The sequence below is a fragment of the Charadrius vociferus genome, unplaced genomic scaffold, assembly GCF_000708025.1.
Source record: "Charadrius vociferus isolate BGI_N301 unplaced genomic scaffold, ASM70802v2 scaffold286, whole genome shotgun sequence".
NCBI classification, from domain to species: domain Eukaryota; kingdom Metazoa; phylum Chordata; class Aves; order Charadriiformes; family Charadriidae; genus Charadrius; species Charadrius vociferus.
The window spans coordinates 480385-502702 of record NW_009648967.1 but is presented as its reverse complement, the minus strand read 5'-3'; the positions used below and the strand labels follow the sequence as shown (position 1 = coordinate 502702).

Here is a 22318-nt window from a genome sequence, read left to right as displayed (position 1 = left end):
TTGCAGATTGTTTCAGGTGGTGATCATACTGATGTTTAAGAGCTGCAGCAATCAATATTTTAATAACAGCAAACTTCACTGACAGCTGCAAGACCAGAGTTCAGGACAGAAAGAGGTATGCTGGAGCTTGGGTCACAGGCTGAGAAAAAGAGAGATTAAGCCAGCAATGACTTAAAAGGACACAGAATATTTCCCTTTTCTGTTTCTTTTTTTGATTGTTTTGTTTTGTTTTTTCTTTACTATAGCTTGTACCAGAGGAGGTTTCCCCTCTCTTGATCAGAGACAAACATGCTGGCCCTGAAAGAAATAAGAGTATTTATTTAGTTGTGCTACAAAGGCATCCGAAGTGCCAAATAACTGGTGAAACGGGGTGGTGTAAAATATGCCACTGATACTTCCATCAAAAGCAAAATCCAATTATTTTTAATATTTCAAAACTCTAAAACTGAAGCTTGATATAAGTACTTTTGGCTCAATTCTGAATTTTAAATACTTACTTGTAAGTTTATGATATAAAAAGGGTAGGTTTGGAAAAAAAAAAAATAGATCCTTTTCTTATGATTTGGAATATACTGAACAGTCATTATACAGGCACAATCAAAAAAACCCAAACGGGACCAACTTTTCCTGTGGTTTAAAGTACTCTGATCAAAAAACTGCTTGATCTGATATTTAATATATGCTTTATGGCTGAATTTTTCCATGGTGGATTTATGTCAAAAATTTCCTTCTTGGCAAAGCGTCATTGAGCAAAAGTGCTGGAACTACACTGAGTAGTAGGTGATAGTTTCTTCCTATGTAGAGAGCAACAATATTGTATGAGGACAATTTCAAGAGGTTTTTGGTTGGTGAAGAGACTACTTGGGAGAAGTATTTGCTTTGGGACGACTAGTATACCACTGTTGGATATTATATATCACTTAATTATGGAATACTTTTACTGTCTCAGTAATTCTTAGTGGATTTGCTGAACTGCTGTAGATATTATGGCAAGAGAAGCCATGACAAACCCTTGACTGAATCAACACCTTTGGAATTACACTGGTATTTTTGACATTTCGATTTGACCCTGTGGGAGACATTTGTCTTCCTAAGAAGTCGTTTAGTAAATGATTTAGAGCCATCTTACATTAGCACGTGCAGATGTCTGAAGGACTTAAATGATTTATGACATGAAATGTAGGACTAGCCTAAGGAAAGAAAAAAATCCATCAGAAATTTCTACAGTATTTTTTTATATATAGCATCATTGCTAAGTAATATAAACATAAAACACAAGATATCTCAACTGCCAGATGTTAGACTCCAAAGCTAATTAAGTTTATAAAGCTTAAAGTTTTATTCCCTAGTGGATACTCGATTTAGCATCAGCCTTACAGTTTATTAAGAAAGTGCAAGTTTTGGCCTAAGTTAGATGGACTTATGACAAACCAGTTTGTGTTCAGAGTGATATTAATACTAATCCTCGTGGTGTATTGAAATTCTAGATGATTATACTGTCCCAAGACTAGATATACTAACGTTGTGTGTAGTGGTGTAAGCAGAGCTTTAGGTACTGTACCAAGCAGACATATCAATTGGAGGTCTTTTTTTTAAATTGTGTTGCCTTGTAGCTCTTGAGTTGTTACAAGGTGAGTTGTATGACCTGTGGCTACAAATGATAAAGTACCTTGTATAAACATAAGAGTTGCTTTTAAGCTGGTGCAGTAAAGATTTTTTCCTCACTTTTCCAAGTCTGAGTTATTTTAGGAACTGAACCAGAGCATCAGAGCTGATTAGGGCACTTCAGATCTGAGGAAGGGAAAAATCCCCAGCTGCTTGAGACACACTTTGCCTACAACAGCTGGGGCTGGTGCTGCTGGAAGCCAACAGGCAGGAGCCCAAGCTCCCTGGAACTTGTTCTCAGCTCTGCCACAAAGCTGCTGTGTGATTTTCATCCTGTAATTTTGAACTGCTCTGTGGTCTGCTGTGGTACAGTGCACAAGAGGGGAGGCTGGGCAAAGGCTGTGGCCACGTTCACTCAGCAGTTGCTACAGTCACACCTATGAATAGAAAAGCTGCTGAGACTTCCCCAAGGAAAGAAAATGTGGGTCTTTTTGCCTTTCATTGTTCCCTGCATTTCCAGTGGGACAAGAGTCATGGCCAGCAGCAGACGTGCTGAGCTTCTCCAGAATTTCAGTGTGATGCTTGTCCTTCCCAGTAGCCTTAAGGCAGAGACTGTGCATCTCCACCAGTAGCGGGGCTGTGCCCTTTTCTCTTCCCCGCTTATTCCTCTGCAGTCTTGCCTTGCTCCTAAATCAGGAGGAAGACTTTGCTGCCACGCACAGTTGTAGGCTGATACGTATTGATATTTGTGAAGAGTTCTGAGCTCTGGGGGTTGGAAGTCTGCAGAGGCAAAGCAAAGGGTGTTCCAGATATGCTAAAATGCACAGCTGTAGATCATTGTACCTCATGGATGTGGAAGTATAGCTATACTGCTACAATGGATTACTTGTGTGTAGCAAAGTAGGTGGAAACCACTTAATTCATATCAGGACTGACTGGCTTTTCTGTGGCTATGAGGTGGAAAAATGTGCATTGAATTTCAGCTTTGTTCCATGGGTGAGACTGCGGTAGCTTGCCCTGCTGTTGTGCAAGATGTGTTTCTTTGGGCTTAAGTAGTAATTTCAAGCATTCTCTGCTGCCTTCTTTCCTCCTCTGCTTGTCTTTTCTCTCCCCAGCCTGTCCTAACATCTGTTTCTTTTTTTATCTTGCTTTTTTCAGAATGTGTAGCATAATTATGACAACTGCTTTGATTGTGGATTGTCATTGACCCTTGCTGAAGAAGCACTTTGTCAATCAGCAAGAATTCATCACTTAGCGCTGCTGGATTCATTGACTTTTTATCCAACTTTAGACCCCTACAGTTTGTAAAATGGTATCTGCAATAATTTTCCATGCTCTTGACCTATGTCAACAGCTACTTTACCCAACTGTCTTCATCTATTTTTATGGTGCAAACTGGCTGCTGCTACTGCTAGTCAGAGAATATCGATGGATTAGGAAAGTAGCCTGGTGTTTAATTATAATTTAAAAAAAAAAAACCTACAAAATTCTTCTTAAGCTGAATAGTCCAACTTTTGAGGGTCTCACTTGTGTGACTTTACATATGGATGGCAAGAGGTGTGCCAACAGTCTTAGTCAGCCCTCCTGCATTCCTGAGTAGTGGCTTGGGTCTCAGTTGTTCCGTAACCAGGATATGGCTCTTGGGTATTGTTCTATCCTCTTTATTGTTATATCCACTTTAATCCTAAATTTATTAACTCTCTGTTTTCATTACAGTGTGAAATGCAAAAAGAGAGTGTTGTCAAATTATATGTCACGGAAAATTTCATGATGTGACAACCAAGGTACATACTGGTTTTGTTAGAATCATAGGTCATTTGGGTTGGAAGGGACCTTAAAGATCATCTAGTTCCAACCCCCCTGCCATAGGCAGAGACACCTTCCACTACACCAGGTGGCTCTAAGCCTCCTCCAGCCTGGCCTTGAACACTTCCAGGGAGGGATCATCCACAACTTCTCTGGGCAACCTGTTCCAGTGTCTCACCACCCACACAGTAAAGACTTTCTTCCTAATATCTAATCTAAATCTACAGTCTTTCAGTTTAAAACTGTTACCCCTCATCCTTTCACAACCCTCCCTGACAAAGAGTCCCTCCCCATCTTTCCTGTTGGCCCCCTTTAAGTACTGGAAGGCTGCTATAGGGTTTCCCTGGAGTCTTCTCTTCCCCAGGCTGAACAACCCCAAGTGTCTCAGCCTCTCCTTACAGGGGAAGTGCTCCAGCCCCCTGATCACCTTCATGGCCCTCCTCTGGACCGTCTTTAGCAGGTCCCTGTAATTCTTATTTTGGGGGTCCCAGAGCTGGATGCAGTACTCCAGGTGGGGTCTCATGAGAGTGGAATAGAGGGGCAGAATCACCTCCCTTGACTTGCTGGCCACACTTCTTTTGGTGCAGCTCAGGATGTGGTAGGCTTTCTGGGCTGCGATCACACATTGCCAGCTCATGTTCAGTTTTGTATCCACCAATAACCTCAAGTACTGGGGAGTATTAGATGCAGGGGAAGACATAGTGACAAAAAATGAGGAAAAGGCTGAGGTACTTAATCACAGAATCACAGAATGGTAGGGGTTGGAAGGGACCTTCGGAGATTGTGTAGTCCACCCCCCCTGCCAAAGCAGGTTCACCTAGAGCAGGCTGGACAGGAATGCATCCAGGCAGGTTTTGAATATCTCCAGAGAAGGAGGCTCCACAACCTCTCTGGGAAACCTGTTGCAGTGCTCTGTCACCCTCAAAAGTAAAGAAGTTTTTCCTCATGTTGAGATGGAATTTCCTGTGTTCCAGCTTGTGTTTATTGCCCCTTGGCCTGTCACTGGGCACCACGGAAAAGAGGCCGGCCCCATCTTCTTCACACCCGCCCTTTAGATATTTTTAAGCATAGATAAGGTCCCCTCTCAGTCTTCTCTTCTCCAGGCTAAACAGACCCAGGTCTCTCAGCCTTTCCTCATAAAAGAGGTGCTCCATTCCCTTGATCACTTTTATAGCCCTCCTCTGGACTCTCTCCAGTAGTTCCCTGCCTTCTTGAACTTTGGGGCCCAGAACTGGACACAGTACTCCAGATGCAGCCTCACCAGGGCAGAATAGAGAGGGACCTCCTTCAACCTGCTGGCCACACTCTTTAAGGCACCCCAGGAGACCATTGGCCGCCTTGGCCACAAGGGCACATTGCTGCCTCATCATCAGCTTGTTGTCCACCAGGACTCCCCGGTCCCTCTCTGCAGAGCTGCTTTCCAGCAGCTCAGCCCCTAACCTGTACTGGTGTATGGGGTTATTATTCCCCAAGTGCAGGACTCTACACTTGCCCTTGTTGGATTTCATTAGGTTCCTCTCTGCCCAACTCTCTAGCCTGTGCAGGTCTTGCTGTATGGCAGCACAGCCTTCTGGTGTGTCAGCCACTCCTCCCGGTTTTGTATCATCACCAAACTTGCTGAGGGTACACTCTGTCCCTTCATCCAGGTCACTGATGAATATGTTGAACAGTATGCAGTATCCCAGTACGGACCCCTGGGGAACACCACTAACTACAGGCCTCCAACTAGACTCTGCGCTGCTGATGACAACCCTCTGAGCTCTGCCATTCAGCCAGTCCTAAATCCACCTCACTGTCCACTCATCTAACCGACACTTCCTAAGCTTACCTAGGAGGATGTTATGGGACATTTTGTCAAATGTCTTGCAGAAATCAAGGTAGACAACGTCCACTGCTCTCCCCTGATCCACCCAGCCAGTCATTCCATCATAGAAGGCTATCAGATTGGTCAAACATGATTTCCCCTTGGTGGATCCATGTTGATCACTCTTGATAATCTTCTTTTCTTCCATGTGCTTAGACATGACATTGAGGATGAGCTGTTCCATCACCTTTCCATGGATGGAGGTAAGGCTGACTGGCCTGTAGTTTCCTGGGTCCTCCTTCTTGCCCTTTTTGAAGACTGGCATGACATTAGCTTTCTTCCAGTCCTCAGGCTCCTCTCCTGCTCTCCATGACCTTTCAAAGATGATGGAGAGTGGCTTCACAATAATGTCTGTGAGCTCCCTCAGCACTTGCAGGTGCATCCCTTTAGGGCCCATAATGCCTTAATGCCTTCTTTGCCTCGGTCTTTAGTAGTAACACCAGTTGTTCTCAGGGTACCCTGCCCCTTGAGCTGGAAGGCAGGGATGGGGAGCAGAATGAGGCCCCCATAATCCAAGGGGAAGTGGTTAGCAACCTGCTACACCACTTAGACACAGACAAGGCTATGGGGCCAGATGGGATCCACCCAAGGGTACTGAGGTAGCTGATGGAAGCACTCACCAAGACACTTTCCATCATCTCTCAGCAGTCCTGGCTAACCGGGGAGGTCCCAGTTGACTGGAGGTTAGCAAATGTGACGCCCACCCACAAGAAGGGCTTCAAGGAGGATCTGGGGAATTACAGGCCTGTCAGTCTTACCTTGGTGTTGGGGAAGGTTACGGAGCAGATCATGTTGGGTGCCATCACATGGCACATACAAGACAGCCAGGCGATCAGGCCCAGTCAGCATGTGTTTATGAAAGGCAGGTTCTGCTTCACTAACCTGATCTCCTTCTACGACAAAGTGACCCGCTTAGTGGATGAGGGAAATGCTGTGGATGTTGTTTATGTGGACTTTAGTAAAGCCTTTGACACAGTTTCCCACAGCATTCTGCTGGAGAAACGGGCTACTCACAGCTTGGATAGGCGTACTCTTTGCTGGGTAAAAACTGGCTAGATGTATGGGCCCAAAGAGTGGTTATGAGTTAAAGCCCAAAGAGCCCAAAGAGCCCAAAGAGAGTTAAATCCAGTTGACAGCTGGTCACAAGCGGTGTCCTCAGGGCTCAGGACTGGGGCCAGTTCTGTTTAATCTCTTTATCAACGATCTGGATGAGGGGATCGAGTGCACCCTCAGTAAGGCTGCAAACAACACTAAGGTGGGCGGGAGTGTTGATCTGCTTGAGGGTAGGAAGGCTCTGCAGAGGGATCTGCACAGGCTGGAGCGGTGGGCCAAGGCCAATGGTATGAGTTTCAACAAGGCCAAGTGCTGAGTCCTGCACTTGGGTCACAGTAGCCCTGTGCAGCACTACAGGCTTGGGGAAGAGTGGCTGGAAAATTCCCCAGTGGAAAGGGACCTGGGAGTGTTGGTCGACAGCCACCTGAGTATGAGCTAGCAGTGTGCCCAGGTGGCCAAGAAGGCCAATAGTATCCTGGCTAGTATCAGAAATAGTGTGGCCAGCAGGACCAGGGAAGTGATTGTGCCCCTGTACTCTGCACTGGGTAGAACAAGAGGAAACAGCCTCAAATTTTGCCTGGGGTGGTTTAGATTGGGTATTAGGAAAAGTTTCTTCACAGAAAGAGTTATCAAGCATTGGAACAGGCTGCCCAGGGAAGTGGTTGAATCACCGTCCCTGGAGGTATTTAAATGACATGTAGATGTGGCACTTAGGGACATGGTTTAGTGGCGGACTTGGCAGTGCTAGGTTAACAGTTGGTCACGATCTTAAAGGTCTTTTCCAACATACATGATTCTATGATTCTAAGTCCTTCTCCACAGGGCTACTCTTAATCCACTCATTGCCCAGCCTGTATCCATGTTTGGGATTGTACTGACCCAGGTGCAGGACCTTACACGTGGCCTTGTTGATCTTCATGCAGTTCACATGGGCCCACCTCTCTAGCCTCTCAAGGTCCCTCTGGATGGCATCCCTTCCCTCTAGAGTAGGAACTATAAGAACAGTTTTTTTTCTCCTACGGCCTATTCTGGGCCAAGCATAGTCTCGTGTTCTGTCTCTGGGAGTGCCAGCCTCGCTTCTGTCCTTTTCCATCTGGGTTTATCAGAACTCATGTGTACTTGAGCGTTGAGGCTCTTTAGGCAAATGAAGAATGAAGTGTTCCAGGTGCAGCATGAGACCATCCCCACAGCAATGGAGGTTGCTTACCTGGATCTGTAGACAAACTCCAAGTTAAAATGCTGCAATGCTGTCCAGTGCCAGCTTTCCACATAATGAGTGTTGCCCCTTTTGCTGATCCATTCTGGTTTCACACAGATTCACTCCTTGCTTGGTGATACTTTCCACATTGCCTATCTGAGTTTTCTCTCTCTTTTTAGCTTTAATCTCTAGTGTTCCTGCGGCACCTGCTTTCTTGTTATCTGGGTAGGAATTTCTAATTTCTTCTTACAGGCATAGCACAGATTGAGGTGAATGATGGCAGTACAAGGAATAAAGCCACAATTACATTTGGGAGTGTACCTTCAGCAACTCTTCTTCACAGGCTGAAGACCCACACCTTCATGTTTAATTCTGCAACACAAAAATCATAAATTCTGGTACGAAACGTCTAACCTACTTCAGAGTTAGGCTGTTTTTTTTATCCCATGTATGTTTTCCTGAAGATGGAAAGGATTACGCCTTCAGCTTGCCTGTAACTTCTGCTTTATAGTAATGGCATTTTCACATACTGGACTTGACACATTTTTAATCAATTTGAAAATACTTATTCAAGCAGACCCTCTCATGATAGATTTGAAAAAGTACACTTTCACAAGTGTCTAGTGTTTGTATCTTAAAAATCACACTCCTTTGATAAATTGGTGGATTATTTTTTTCAGCATGTTAATTTTTTTCCATTTCTAAAACTTCTTTTTTTCACAGTTTGTTACGCTGCAGGAGGTCTTACTGCATCATACTTACATGGGACTACTTTCCGAAGAATTCTATTGAGTCAGTGAGAGTGAAAATGGTAGAAAGTAATTTTGTTTCACACAGAGATAACATTCCATTATAATTTTTAGCACTTAAAGAGAATAAAAGAGTGGTATGCTTGAATTAGCTCAGAGCAGCTTTTATGCTATAGCAGCGTTCCATGCTGGTCTGTGAAGAAGAGCTGCATCGTGCACAGAACAACCCTGTGAGTGCTGAAGTGAGGAGACTGGAAATGGTGATTTTTTTAAAATAGTTTGGTCTCCAATCTGGCTTGGCTTTGATTTCTAGACATTCAGGAAATGGAACTTTCGAAGCTGAAGTCAATGGGAAAATGCGCACTGTTCCCCCTCAGTAAGTGTGACTTTATGGAAATGTTAAAATGCACCTCATTGTTTGCATAGAGTCTCCTTTTGGCAAGAAATGGGAATCTGTATAATCAATTACTTGAGAGACTTTCCTTCAAGGCCTTTGGGTTAGAAAGTGTGGACACTTTTTAAAAGAAAATATTTTTGTACAAATGAGCTCTTTTCATACAGAATCAAACAAACCCAAGATACACCAGGCATTTGACAGTGACGTGTGGATGAATACCCATAAAATACTCAAAGGAAATATATGTCAGAATACTAAAATAACTGCTGAGTCTTGACCTTGTGTTCATTAATATAACCCAGTGATTGCACAATTTAACTTAAACTGGCAAGTTTTTCTGTTCACTTATTAGAGAAAGACCCCAAACCCTCTATGGTTCAGTGGAGTAAGCTGTTCTTTTTATATAGCGATGATATTTTCTGTAAACCAAATTTTAGGCACTGACTTCTCAGATGAGAAAATTGTGTTCCTGTGATGTTTTTAATTATATTCTACATGGCTGTATCAGTACGTCCTCAGAATAAAAAAAATTTAGCAGATCTCAACAAAAGGTGTTTGCTAAAAATCTTCCAACAATTTTAACAAGGTTATAATCAGGACTGTGATCAGCCATATTGTGGTGTTTTAGGTTACTCTGTCCGGCATACTGCACTGTCTCTCTCATAGCAGTGCACAGTCACTGACTGGGAATGGTTATTTTGACTTCCCCCTTTCACTGATGTGGGTATCTGTAGTACTCAAAAATAAGTCCTAATGTTTTTCACCGGGTTTGTCTAGTTTGGAGAAGAGGCTGAGGGGTGACCTCATTCTTCTCTATAGCTTCCTGAGGAGGGGAGGTGGAGAGGGAGATGCTGTTCTCTTCTCCTTGGGATCCAGCAACAGGGTGCATGGGAATGGTTCAAAGCTGCACCAGAGGAGGTTTAGACTGGACATCAGGAACCATTTCTTTACTGAGAGGGTGGTCAAACACTGGAACAGGCTTCGTGGAGAGGTGGTCAATGGCTCACAGCTGTCAGTGTTTAAGGAGCAGTTGGACAATGCCCTAATAATATGCTTTAACTTTTGGTCAGCCCTGAAGTGGTCAGGCAATTGGACTAGGCAATCATTGTACATCCCTTCCAACTGAAACATTCCGTTCCATTCCATTCCATTCCATTCCATTCCATTCCATTCCATTCCATCATTAGAGAACTACCTGCATTATCTTCCCATATACATACTCAGGCAAACATGCCATTTACCCCCTCTGTTTTTGTATGAAATCAAATGCAGTTATTTTACTTATAGTAATTTTATGCATACATAAAATAGTCAGTAGGTCTTATGGGAAGAAAATAAGTTATTTTTGTTTTTCTGGCTTTGGGTCTGATCATGCAGGCTGCACAGCCCCTCTGCAAAATTACTCTTTCATGTTTTTTCCCTAACTTTGCTAGGAGCTGAGGAAATAGGAATTATAGGTGACATCCAGCATGTAATAGGGGCAGGCCCTGTAACAGATACATAATCTGAAGTAGTCACTTACTTTTTTTGTTAAAAGGTGGTAGATAAGATAGAGAAAAATATTTATCCATACCTCACTAAAATCTAACCACCTACCATGCTTGCAGATTGACTCAGTTGATACAAGCTCTTGTGCAAATATATACATGTACATAAATACTCACATATATACAAAATTCTTTATGTGTCCAATTATTGTACCGATAAACTGGAATTGTGCACTGACACTGTGTTTATGATTGCTTGGAATAAATAACTGCCTGATAATTGTTCTCGATAATGTTGTCTGGAATAAAGGAAACAGAGAAAAGGAATTAATGGGTGTTTTTTGAGGTATTGATGTATGTACGTATCCATCTCCACAAGTACTATGCTGCCTTTATGTTTCAGTCTTTTTAATGGTCAGCAGATATTTGCAGCTGAATAGGCAGTAAATAAATGGAGACAATGTATTTTCACAGTGAATAGTAAAGAGTTTTGCAGCTTGTCTTGTCAGGAAAAACATTTTCATTTATCCATATAGAAATGGTATTAGGTTGTTGACATTCTGCTTAAACTTGTGTGTTGTGCAGGCTCCTGGAGTACTTTGCAATCTTCTGGCTCCATTTAGAAAAGAAAGATGTTTTCCAAAAAATTCTCACAGTTGCTAATGGTAGTTCTTATAGGAGCCTTGGTGCACAGGAATCCTTGCTGCCAAATTAGATGCCCTGGGTCTCTGATTTACAGCTGCTCTAGGGAACAGAAGTGTTGGTGACTACCTTCTTCCATTAATGTTCATGTATCTAAATCAGAGGCAGCAGTGGAAGAAAGTTTAATTCTCTTCTGCTGAGTCTATCTTATCTTTTTTTTTCTTTGTGGGCACTTTTACATCACTATCACATCCTCAGATTGTGTTGGTAGTAGGCATTTGTAACTCTTCCCTGCAGACTCAAGATATGAATGAGTTTTCATAATGAGTTACCGTGCATGGCATGGTGTGTTCTGCGTGCTCTTGGCCTGTGCAGTGTTGAAACTCGTTGACTTAAAGAACTTTCTCAACATGGTAACATACTCATGTGATTAATTCCTGCAGCTAAGGATGAGTGAAGATAACAGTAAATACTCCTGCATCATACAAGCCTGAGACCCCTCACTCCATTGAAAATGTTTCTCGTACTGAGACCCAAATCTCGTAACAAGGCTTGGAAGGTGGATCTATATAAGCCCTGAAAACCATGGTTGCTTATACAGACCTATTGAAGCCTCTTTGTTGTTGATTGCTAAATACTAGTAATAGAAGAAGAGAGGTCCATGATCTATGGCAATCCAGGCAGCTGCAGAGTCAGAGATCAAATGGACGCCTCTCAGTTGGCTTCAGATGTGTTGGGAGGTCTGGACTACCTGCAAGGAAAGAAACTGTGAAGAAAAACAAGATTCTGTTGTGAGGGTCTGGAAAAGAAAGCATGTATTAGCAGCAAGTGACAATGAGGTAGGGTTCATTATAAATCAGTTATAAATCAAACTTGTTTGTGGAGCAGAGATCTAGTTAAGATGGTTGTTGATCCCACTTTAAAAGGAGCCATAAGGCTTAGTGATTACCAGAGTCATTCAGCTCTCCCACCTTTGGCCTTTGCCCAGATATGCTCTGTGCATTTTATTACATCAAATGGAGCTTAAGACTGATTAGTTGTCGGCCCCTGCTGAAGGGACCTCTGGATCCTGTAAGATCTGAAGGGGGCAAGCAGCTCTTGGCTTCTCGAGAGGGCATCCACCAAGATGGATTTCAGGCTGAGCTGAAAGAGGAGCACAGTAACCAGGAGAGAAAGGCACACTATCGAATTTCTCAGTTCTCTTAGAACCAGACAGGGATCTATGCTTGTTCCTTGAAGATTTAACAGAGAAATGGATTTCAGTGTCAACACTAGCTGATAGTCTGTATTCTTAAGCTGCGTAATTTCTCCTCTGGAACAATACTCTTGACCCTGAAGTTAATTCTTGGGAAGGGGAAAAGTTAATTTCATCTTTATAAAGGAAACCATGAAGCCTTGCCAACCTCTATAAGGAATGTCCTAGGAATCCTCTCATGCTGAATTCAGGGATGTTTTCCTGTATTTTCATCTGACCAAGAAGTAGATGCCAGAGTGGTATGGTAGAGGTGGTAGAGGTACGCATTGTATGGATCTCAAGCAAAATGTCTGTTAATGTCAATGGACCTATGTCTTTCTAAGGATATGAAGCTGAGTTGTGGATGCACAGTAGAGAGATTGGCCTGCTGAGGGAAAACATTAATACTATCTCTGACAAGTGACAAAGAAATACGTGAGCTGAAAGCAAACTTCTTTTATATATTTTTATGTTTGTGTGCATACACAGATGTTCATAAACAGCACAAATAAAAGGTGCAGAGCTGGCTGCTGGTAGGAAATGGCTGTCTTGCTTGAAGAGAGGTGAATTGAATTTTTGTAGTTATATCCCATGAAACAATTCAGCAGAAATATGACCTGTCAGGAAGCTAGGTGTGTGTAAATATAACTTGTGGATAGTTTATTTCATTTACATTTATAGAAACTAGCTCCAATTTGGAATAGCTAATGCAGAAATAACTGCAGACCCCTGTCTGCTCTAAGGTTGATGTCGCTTTTGGTGTCACCCTTTTTGGATGTATCATGAATCTTTGAAGAGGTGTCAGACAGACAAGAATATAACTTTTGGAATTAGATTTTTAACTCTTATATTTATTTTCCTGTTTCAAGCTCTTTTTTTCATTGTTGTTGTAATTTGACCTGTTGCTCAGTACCCGGCTGTTTCTCCCCGAGGAGAACTTAAGGGGAGAACTTAATATAAAATAAAGTTCCAGAGCCTGGCTGAAAGAATCTTTACAAAGAGTCACTTTGATAAACATACAGTTTAATTTTGCTTTTTCAATTCAAGTGGTGAAGGTCATTTAGATATTGGTTAAGCAAAGCGTTTGAATATTTTTCTGAATGTTTTTGTTTTCAGGAACAAACTTAAAATAAAAATTAAAAAAAGAAACCAAAACAAAAAAAAACCCCACCCTGTCAGAAATTTAATTAATTTCTCATTGTAATATACTGTTATATTTTGTAAAAGTAACTGGTTTTATAAATTTGAAAGAAGGACTAATCTAATAATGAAAAATAATAAAATAATAGCATTCAAAAGATGATAGCCAATGAAGTCCTTCTAGCTGTGGATTTAAGTAGTTGTTCAGGGAGATTTGTAACACTAACTAAATTGGATGTATTCCTGAGTGAACAGTATGTCAAGGTGAGCTGTGCATTCTCATTGCCAAAATGAACTCTTTAACATGAAATATGTCTTGGACTATGGTAATGGGAAACTTCCCAAGATTTCACACATTTCTTGATAATCTCCATGGAACCCTAACACTTTCCATATGTTTTCCTGGTTGGCAGGTGGAGTGGATACAACAGCAGGTGGTTAAAAGAAGGATAAAGAGGGATTATAAACCTGGTGGTACCCAATCCACTTATTTCAATGATCCCAAGTGGCCAAGCATGTGGTACATGGTAAGTACATACAGGGTCATTGGCTCTGTTTCATGCTAGTGTTTAGTTGTCGGCTGTGATATTTTGAAAAGGGGCAGAATAGTATGTTCAGAAAAAGCAAACTTTGGGTTTTTTTATGTAACTAATGAAGGTCTGTAAACTACTTACAAGTATTATAAAGAATTCCCAGTGGGTCCTGCAATAGGAAACATTTATTAATGCATTCATTCATGAATGCTTCCTATTGCAAGATGTCTTGGGAATTACTTATTAGAGGATAAACTTTCAGCAATGAGAAGGGAAGGAACATAGCCACAATCTGTGAGAGCAGTGAAACCACTTGTTTTCAGTGTGCCTAATTCACTGTCTTCAACATCACTGTGATATGTCTTCTGTCCTGAAACAGGAGAAAGGAGCTGCAAACGCTGACTGTTCAGTGTTATAATTGCATGCTTTTTAGTAATGAACAATTGCATTGTTGAAATAAATGGATTGTTTTTGCTCTGACATGAGTTGCATGTTTTCTGAGCAGAATTTCTTTTTTTTTTTTGGCTGACAGTCACAGTTAAAGCCTGGAGTGAAACATTTGTATTCATAGTGTTTTTAAAAGTATCTTCATTTTGCCTAGGAAGGTGCAAATCATAGAATCATAGAATGGGTTGGGTTGGAAATTGCTTCTAAAGGTCACCTAGTCCAACTCCCTGGAATAAGCAGGGACATCTTCAACTAGATCACGTTGCTTAAAACCCTGTCCAACCTGACCTTGAATGTTTCCAGGGATGGGGCATCTACCACCTCTCTGGGGAACCTGGACCAGTGTTTCACCACTCTCATTGTAAAAAAATTCTTCCTTATATCTGGTCTGAATCCACCTTCTTTTAGTTTAAAACCATTACCCCTACTAGAAGTCTGTCCCTGTCTTTCCTGTAAGTCCCTTTTAAGTATTGAGAGGCTGCAATAAGGTCTTCCTGGAGCCTTCTCTTCTCCAGGCTGAACATCCCCAACTCTCTCAGCCTTTCTTCACAGGAGAGGTGCTCCAGCCCTCTGATCATTTTTGTGGCGCTCCTCTGGACCCGATCCAACAGGTCCATGTCTTTCTTGTGCTGAGGACTCCAAAGCTGGACACAGGACTCCAGGTGGGGTCTCACCAGAGCAGAGTAGAAGGGCAGAATCACCTCCCTCAACCTGCTGCCCACACTTCGTTTGATGCAGCCCAGGATACGGTTGGGTTTCTGGGCTGTGAGTGCACATCGTTGACTCATATCCAGTTTTTCATCAACCAGTACCATGAAAAGCTGTATTTAGTACGCAATTGACTCCAGCTGACAAGTCTCCATTTTGGCTGATAAAAGACTTGCTCTCTTTCTCTACTGTCCTGTTGATGTAGTTCTGAATCCCTACATGTTGTTTTCTCACTATGTCACCTTTGTTGCCGATGGTAAGACAATCAGTAGGTTTTATGACTTGATAGATTGAATTGCTTCAGATAGGCAGGAGAATATGCCTTTCTGGCAACAACATGTAACATAATTTTCTTGTAAGTAGATACTGCCTTTTCAGGTATTTTGTTACTTTCAAAGTATTAGTTTAGTATTTCAAGTTAATGAACATGATTGTCCTAACACAGCTTTAAAAATAATATTAAGTTTTTGGTTGTTTCATTCTGGCTTGTAATTCATTGTTGCATACAGTGAAAAACAAAAAATGTCATAGTTAATTTGTAGCTAACAGTAAACAATTGCTGTTAGTAAACTGAGTCAGAAGTCCTTATCTTCACGGATATATCATATGTGCACGTTTTCAGTCAGAAAGTCTAGTAGCTTTGCTATTCTGTTTCTGAAATCTTGTATATTAATGAGAGTCTAAGTAATAACTTTACTCCCCAAATTCCTCTTATTTTTGTCAAAGAGCTGTACTACTGGCTTTTCCAATAGAAAAATTGTTACATATTACTCTTTCTGAGCTATTAGAGATCTACGTCTTTCAGTCAGTAACTCTCTTCATACAGTAGAAGTCTATTTAATTTCTATTTTATCACAGCACAGGGTAGATGTAGCTAAGGTGGGGGTTTTTTTCAGCAGTTTATTGTCCATTTTCAAAACAGCTTTTATCCAAAATGTAGTTCTTTTCAGTTGTTTGTTAAAGCTATATTATTTTGGGTCATGGGATCATGGCAGGTCTTTTTCCCAGTTTATTGAATTGTGTATACTTGTCTGTCTCCTCTAATATGTGTGTTTATTCAGTCTGCCTATCCTACAAATATGTGCATAAGGTGACAGACAGATTGCAATAAATGGCAGTAGATCATGATATTGTGTCCTGTCAGTTCTCATTTTTTTAATTTTTTTTTTTCAGCATTTTTAATTGAAACTAGAAAATAACCGTGATTTATCTTTAGGTAGTCCGCTATTATTGCTACAGACTTTCAGCCCTGTGTTAGACTTAAAAGAAGGAGGCCAAATTTCAAGAGTATAATGGTAGTCAAGCAAAAGTCCACTATATATTGTGTAGAGTAGCTTATGTAATTTTTCCTTTGTGCTCCTAGATTTTTATACAAGTTCTGTAGTGCCACCATAGCTTCTTAGTGGAACTAGATTGGCGGTGTGTTTTTTAACTGATAAAAGATGCTTATAGCAGTTGCCTCTGATTTTCCGGAAGGTAGCAGTCTCCTATTTATAAATCAGTTATGTTTCCTAGCCACACTGATTCACAGCTGTCCCACAATTGCCAGTCTAACACAGAAAGCACCGTAGGGCAGCAAATGGACTTGTCTTGTATAACTTTCAGAATAGTGTCATTTCTATACCTGTGGAATAAAGTCCGCACTTGCAGACCCTCTGGGAAGGGGCTGTTCCTGACTGATTGCTTTTACCTCTACTGAATAACTCTGTGTATTTGCAATGTGTGGTTTTTGTTTTTTTTTTTTAAATGAGAACTGACAGGACACAATATCATGATCTACTGCCATTTATTGCAATCTGTCTGTCACCTTATGCACATGTTTGTAGGATAGGCAGACTGAATAAACGTGTATGTGGTAGTGGTTTGATGATATTTTGTTGAGAGTGATCAGTAACACATTACCGAGTACACTATTTCAGTAGAGAGAATAGCTAAAAATATGTGAATGGGTTGACTTCAGGACTGACTTGGGTCATTACCAGATATCCTCATATGACTGTATTTGTGATTGTAACCATAGCTACTTTCGTTAATCTTATTTACCTTTATAAATTGAAGGGAAAAAAGGAATGTGAGGTTAGTTAATGGTTTCAGTCATTGCTATGTCAGAAAGAGGTTTTTAGGTTGCTGGCTGCAGATGTGTTATTGAGAAAGTAATAAAGTATTATCATGTACAGGTTTGCATTTGGATTAATAAGTAACTTTGTTACGGGTTAAGATTGATACCTTTGGCCGTTGAACTGGCATAATCTCTAACAGGACGGTAAATGTAGTTCAGATTTGTTGACACAAGTCGTTTTATTCAAAGACTTTGTCAAGCAATATCTGATTGATGTTTTTCCTCCCCCAGCTTTTTCTTCGCAAGTACCACTCCTTGTAAATTTAATTGTCTGGGCTATAAATTTTTGTTTGTGTGATATCCATGGCAAGAAGTTACAAGGGGGATTCAGGCCCTCTTTCTCTTTTGGGCCATCACAAAGTTTAAAAGTATCAATCAAGAACTATTCTGTGAACAAATTAAGAGGTCTGTTTTTCTCCATTTACTCTAAACACACTTCTAGAAAGAGCAGAGACATGAGGAATATAGTTATTTAGCACCTTATGGTTCTGTGTAAGATGAAGCAGACAAAGCTCCCAGAGACACTCATCACCTGAACAAGTATACTTGTACTTTTCATTACCAGTGGATTATCTATTGAGAAATTACAGCTTCTCATGCTTTCTAATAACAAGGAAAAGGCAATTTTCTTCTGACTTCCTTCCCTCAAAGCAAGGAAAGTTGGGAAAAAAGCAACTGCTTTATCAGGACCTCTGAATCCTGAGGTATCTATGCTTAAGAGTAAATTAGAATATTTTTATAGATTAAGTAACACATGAAACTTCACCTGTTCAACTCTTATTTGAAATTGACCTACAGAGTTGGGTCCAGCTTGCTCAGAATGAACTGATATCAAAGAAATAAATCAAAGGGAAAGAAGGTCCCTAGTTAACACACCTTTCCAAATTTTGAGTCAGGAGAGAGCTAAGTCCTGTATGCCATCCCCAGAGCTCAGCTGTATTTTATTTATATCATCAGTTTATATCCAATAAATTTCTTCTTTTTCATTGGTGTTGACAAAATAACCTGTTTGTCAATAATTGGATGAACTATATACAGCCAGTTTGCATAACTGAAGGAGGTCGAAGTCAACCCTGAAGTCCCACTGCTATCTGAAACTGTTTTACTTAACTTGTAATAACAACAAACAGTGTCTTTGGAATGACTAAGGGGACTTTGTGCCTAGCCAATTTCACTGTACCTGCCAGTTTGTTTAATGAGTTTCCTCATCTTGCCTGCATGGAAAAATGGTCATAAAAAATAGAGAAGGTAAATATAAAAAAATTAAAAATATATGCAAAGATGTGGTTAATATAACTAACTTTCACTTTAATAGACTTCAGTCACAAGACTCTCCTTGCTGACTTTTTTTTTTTTTTGCTCCCCACTTCAGAAGACCTTCGTAGTGGTCGGCTGAAACTGGAATCACACAGGCACAGTAGCACATCTTTCTGTAGCTGTAATCTAGCTCTGCTGTGATACTGCGCTCCATTGCATATTTTTTTAACATAGAATGTAACTGCAAGAAATTAATTTAGCCATCGTTTATTCTTTAACAAACCATTGTTAGACTACAAAGATGCTTACTATGTCTTTGCAGCCAGTTCCGACAGGCATAAGTCTTTTTCAACACTGATCAAGGATAATCCACTCCAGTACTGTTATCATGCCTTCTATTGTTAATAATAATTGCTAATGCTGACGGGATTCTCTAATTTGGAGAAGCTTCCACTTCTAACCAGCTTCTTCCCACTCTGCATGGCCTAGTTACTGCTTGGCAGGAGTTGAACATATACTGGAATATTTCTGTGGGACTGAGAATTTACTGGAGAAGAAGTATGTTTTGAGATGTGAGGCTGGAGGGAGAGGCACTGTTCTGTTAGAGCACCTAAGAATAAATGTGATAGCTAAAGTGTATAAACCAAGTGTTTCCTCATCACTGGATGCCACTTCATCAGAGAAAGAGGAAATGTGTATCCAGAGGTATGTTTGCTCTTTATAGCTGGAGAAGGTATGGCACTCTCAGAGAGAAACAGGGGAAAGATGGAACTTCCATTGCAGTAACTCACTGGGGTGAGATGGTATTCCTCTGAGAAACTACAGCATAAAATAACTGAGCTACCACGAAAACAAATAATATAACTTTAAAAATGGTGTTATACTCAGAGAAAAAGGTAGCCAGGGTCTCTAAAATGCATACTTGGGGGTCACCCTGAGAATTTTTATAGTAGTCTGATTTACCTGAGAACATAAGGAAATAGCTGACAATATCACTAAAGCTGTAAACCACATCAAGAAGTGGAACATGGGAACTTGCTTGTCAGCTTCTCAGAAAGCTGAAAATGGGTGAGATAGTCACCTCCGTAAGCTGCATGGAATGTAGGAGGAAGGATACCACCTATTACATATCTAAGCCAAAAAACCTGTTGTCTTTTAATTGTCATTGCTAAACACATCCCACGCCAACATAAAGTATAATTCAAAGCCTCATTGAGGTAAAACTTTCATTTTGTTTTACATGCATCTTAGGTCCACAGTGACCTCAGCTCATCTTCTCTCTTAAATAATTTTAAGGTCTGTTTTTGCTGTTGATCTCTGCAAACAAAGTACTTCCTCTATGGAAAATTATTTTCATTTTTCAGAATCTCTTTCCTTTTCTCAACTTTTCTTGTTTTCTCTTCACACTTATTCTTCGTTATTACTTCTCTCTAGACATAAACTGTACTTTGGGAGAGTAGGTGGAAGACAAAATGCATTTGGAGGAGTGCTAAAAGCAGATAACTTCACAGTCTTCCATTTGGAACCCAAAAGAAGGGCTTTTGTAAAGCTGCATTGTCTGCTAGTTTTCTCTGAGAGGTAGCAATGTAATGGAAAGGGACTATAAGGCACTGTAGTTTATATAGTCTTTTTTAAAATAAGAAAACCATATTAGGTAAATATAATGGACTTCAATTGCTGAAAAAGTAAAAATTTCTTACAAAACTTCTGAAAAGATACTCAGATAGAAATCTGTAAACTTAAGAAAAGATACAATGCCTGGCTGTGCTGTTTCTCCAACTGCTTATGTTATGGCTTAGATCTGGGGGCTTTTGGAAGAGCATTCATGATTTCCAAAATTCAGCTGAAAGGACAAGCAGATGCACAAATGCAAAGTCTTTTGGGGATTCAAGGTGGAAGGGCATTATAGCAGCGCCAGCAAGGCACAATAAAACTAGGTGACTGAGCCAAAGTGGAAACTAACGTTTACAAATTACTTGGTGAATAATACTTGGTCAATTACTTGGATGAGACAGCTGTATGATATTGTTGCACAATTGTAGATGTAGCATGATGTTATTGAGATTTTTAGAAAGCTGTTGAAGATAAAAGACTTGCTGAGAAGCTTAACTCATCAGCCAATATTTATCAGTCATCCTTTTATTTTGCAGTGTAAGATGAAATATAATTTATACTCCAATTGAAAGCAGTCCATGCAGGCTGATGAGATCTGAATTAATTGCGTCTAGGGCTGGCTGCCTTGAGCTGTGATGCTGAAACCAAAACCCAGGAAAAATTGCTTACTTTCCACTTACAGTGAGGACTGTGAGGTCAGCCTTGCTTTGAGCTTCGGCAAAGGGTCTGGTGAACCCAGCTTGCTTTGTTTCTTCAGAAAACTCCTCCAGTATGCTACGTAGTGCTCTCCAGTTATATTTGTGAGCTCCCAGGTGAGCTATACTAGCATTCACAAGAAGGGACAGACGCTGCTGCTCTGACATGGTATAGTTGACTCTGGACGGCAGCCAGAATGGGGCTAATAAGCCTTTATCAGCAGTGAGTAATGTGAGTCTCCTAAGGTCCTGAAGCCATGAAATAAGGTGGAGGTGAAGAGTTAGACAGGCCAGTTGCCTCCCTTATGCCACTGATGAGATCTGTTGGGAGTTGGTATGCCTTGTGCTTCTCTCCAACTCCAAGTGTGAGAGGCAGAGCAGAGAAAAAGAATTTTATGTCCCTGCCCTGGCCCTTAATGAGGTCAGCTAAGGCGAGTGGGGCTGTGGAAGGAGACAGCAGGGACAAAGGAAGGAGTGACAGGCGCCTGATGGGACTGGCTGGAGAGAGGCGGAGGGAGGAGGAGAGGTCACCCTAGGTCCGAGTGCAAGCCTGGGTACAGGGGAGACAGAATTGGGGACAGAATTCCACCTGCCACGTGCTAAGACTGCAGCAAATGAATACATGTCTACCTCCTTTACGACCTCCTAAAACTTTATTTCCAACCCACCTATGCCAGGCGTTGGCAGCTAAGGAAAAACCTCACTCTTTTTATTGCGAGGTGGCATGGCATGTTTGTAAGTGTTTTGCATATTTTGCAACTTGGTTTGGTTGTTGCACGCGCTTTTTGTAATTGTGTCTTTTATTGCATGAGAAGATCGAGCTTTTGGTGTTTTAGAGAGTTAAGACAGCAATCTGTGACTTAACGTCAGTGGAAGTGCTGCTAGAAAGAATCGAACTGCCTGTCAAAACATTGCCTTGCAAATCTCTGTGTGAAAACACACCTCTTGTTCTTTGTGGACAAGGTAGAACTAGTAACGTAAGTTCAGGTAATACACAGTTTCACCTAAATTCATTTCCTGTTGAAAAACAACAGTGTACTTTAAGTAATGAAAACCCTGTAGAAGTGGATTTGTCCTTATCTACTGAAAAGAGATTATTAGTGCAACTAGTTTAGCAAGATTAGGAAATAGTTTAAACGACCAGATAGGGTACTTGATCTGTTCCTCTGGGACATTCAGTTCTGGCTTCCAGATAATCAGCCCTGGAAGTGCCCAGGAAACACAAAATGGAAGCCAGCACTGTTCAGGGGTTGTGCCAGCATTTTCACTGAAGCAAGAAGCAGCAATACTGAAATGATTTCCATACTTGCTTTGGGAGAGATTTTCCTGAGTGGATTTGTTAATAAATCATACAGCAATAGCACACATTCCTCTGCCTATTTACTGCTGTGATTTTATCTTCAGAGGGACAGTATCCACTTTTCTTTTATCTTATCTTTCAAAAATTTATTTAAAATGGAATTCTTTTTGTGGGCAACAACTGAGTCACATTAAGAAACTGCAGGTACTTTTCTGTATAATGTCATTTGTGGGATATCATTTGTGTGTAATATTGTGTTTTTCTGAACTGCTTTTTTCTGACTAGTTTCTGCAATTAGTAAGGAAATTATAGTGCCACAAAATCTTTGCTGAATTTTTAATGAGGTATCATAAATATCTGTCTTTAGGTTTAGTTCAAAATGAACAGCTAACAATAAATTATATGGAATATAAATGGATATAAAATTGCTAACATTAACAACTGTAAAGTGTGACATACTGGGGCACAAT

The 22318-nt window shown here is 40.8% G+C and overlaps 1 protein-coding gene across 1 annotated transcript in view; it reads left to right on the top strand.

The window, feature by feature from the left end:
• Positions 1 to 22318, top strand: part of PCSK5 (proprotein convertase subtilisin/kexin type 5) — a 237051-nt gene that overhangs the window by 17509 nt on the left and 197224 nt on the right. Inside the window, 1 exon segment of the mRNA XM_009887718.1 lies at positions 13589 to 13702. Within this exon segment, the coding sequence (XP_009886020.1) occupies positions 13589 to 13702 (114 nt within the window).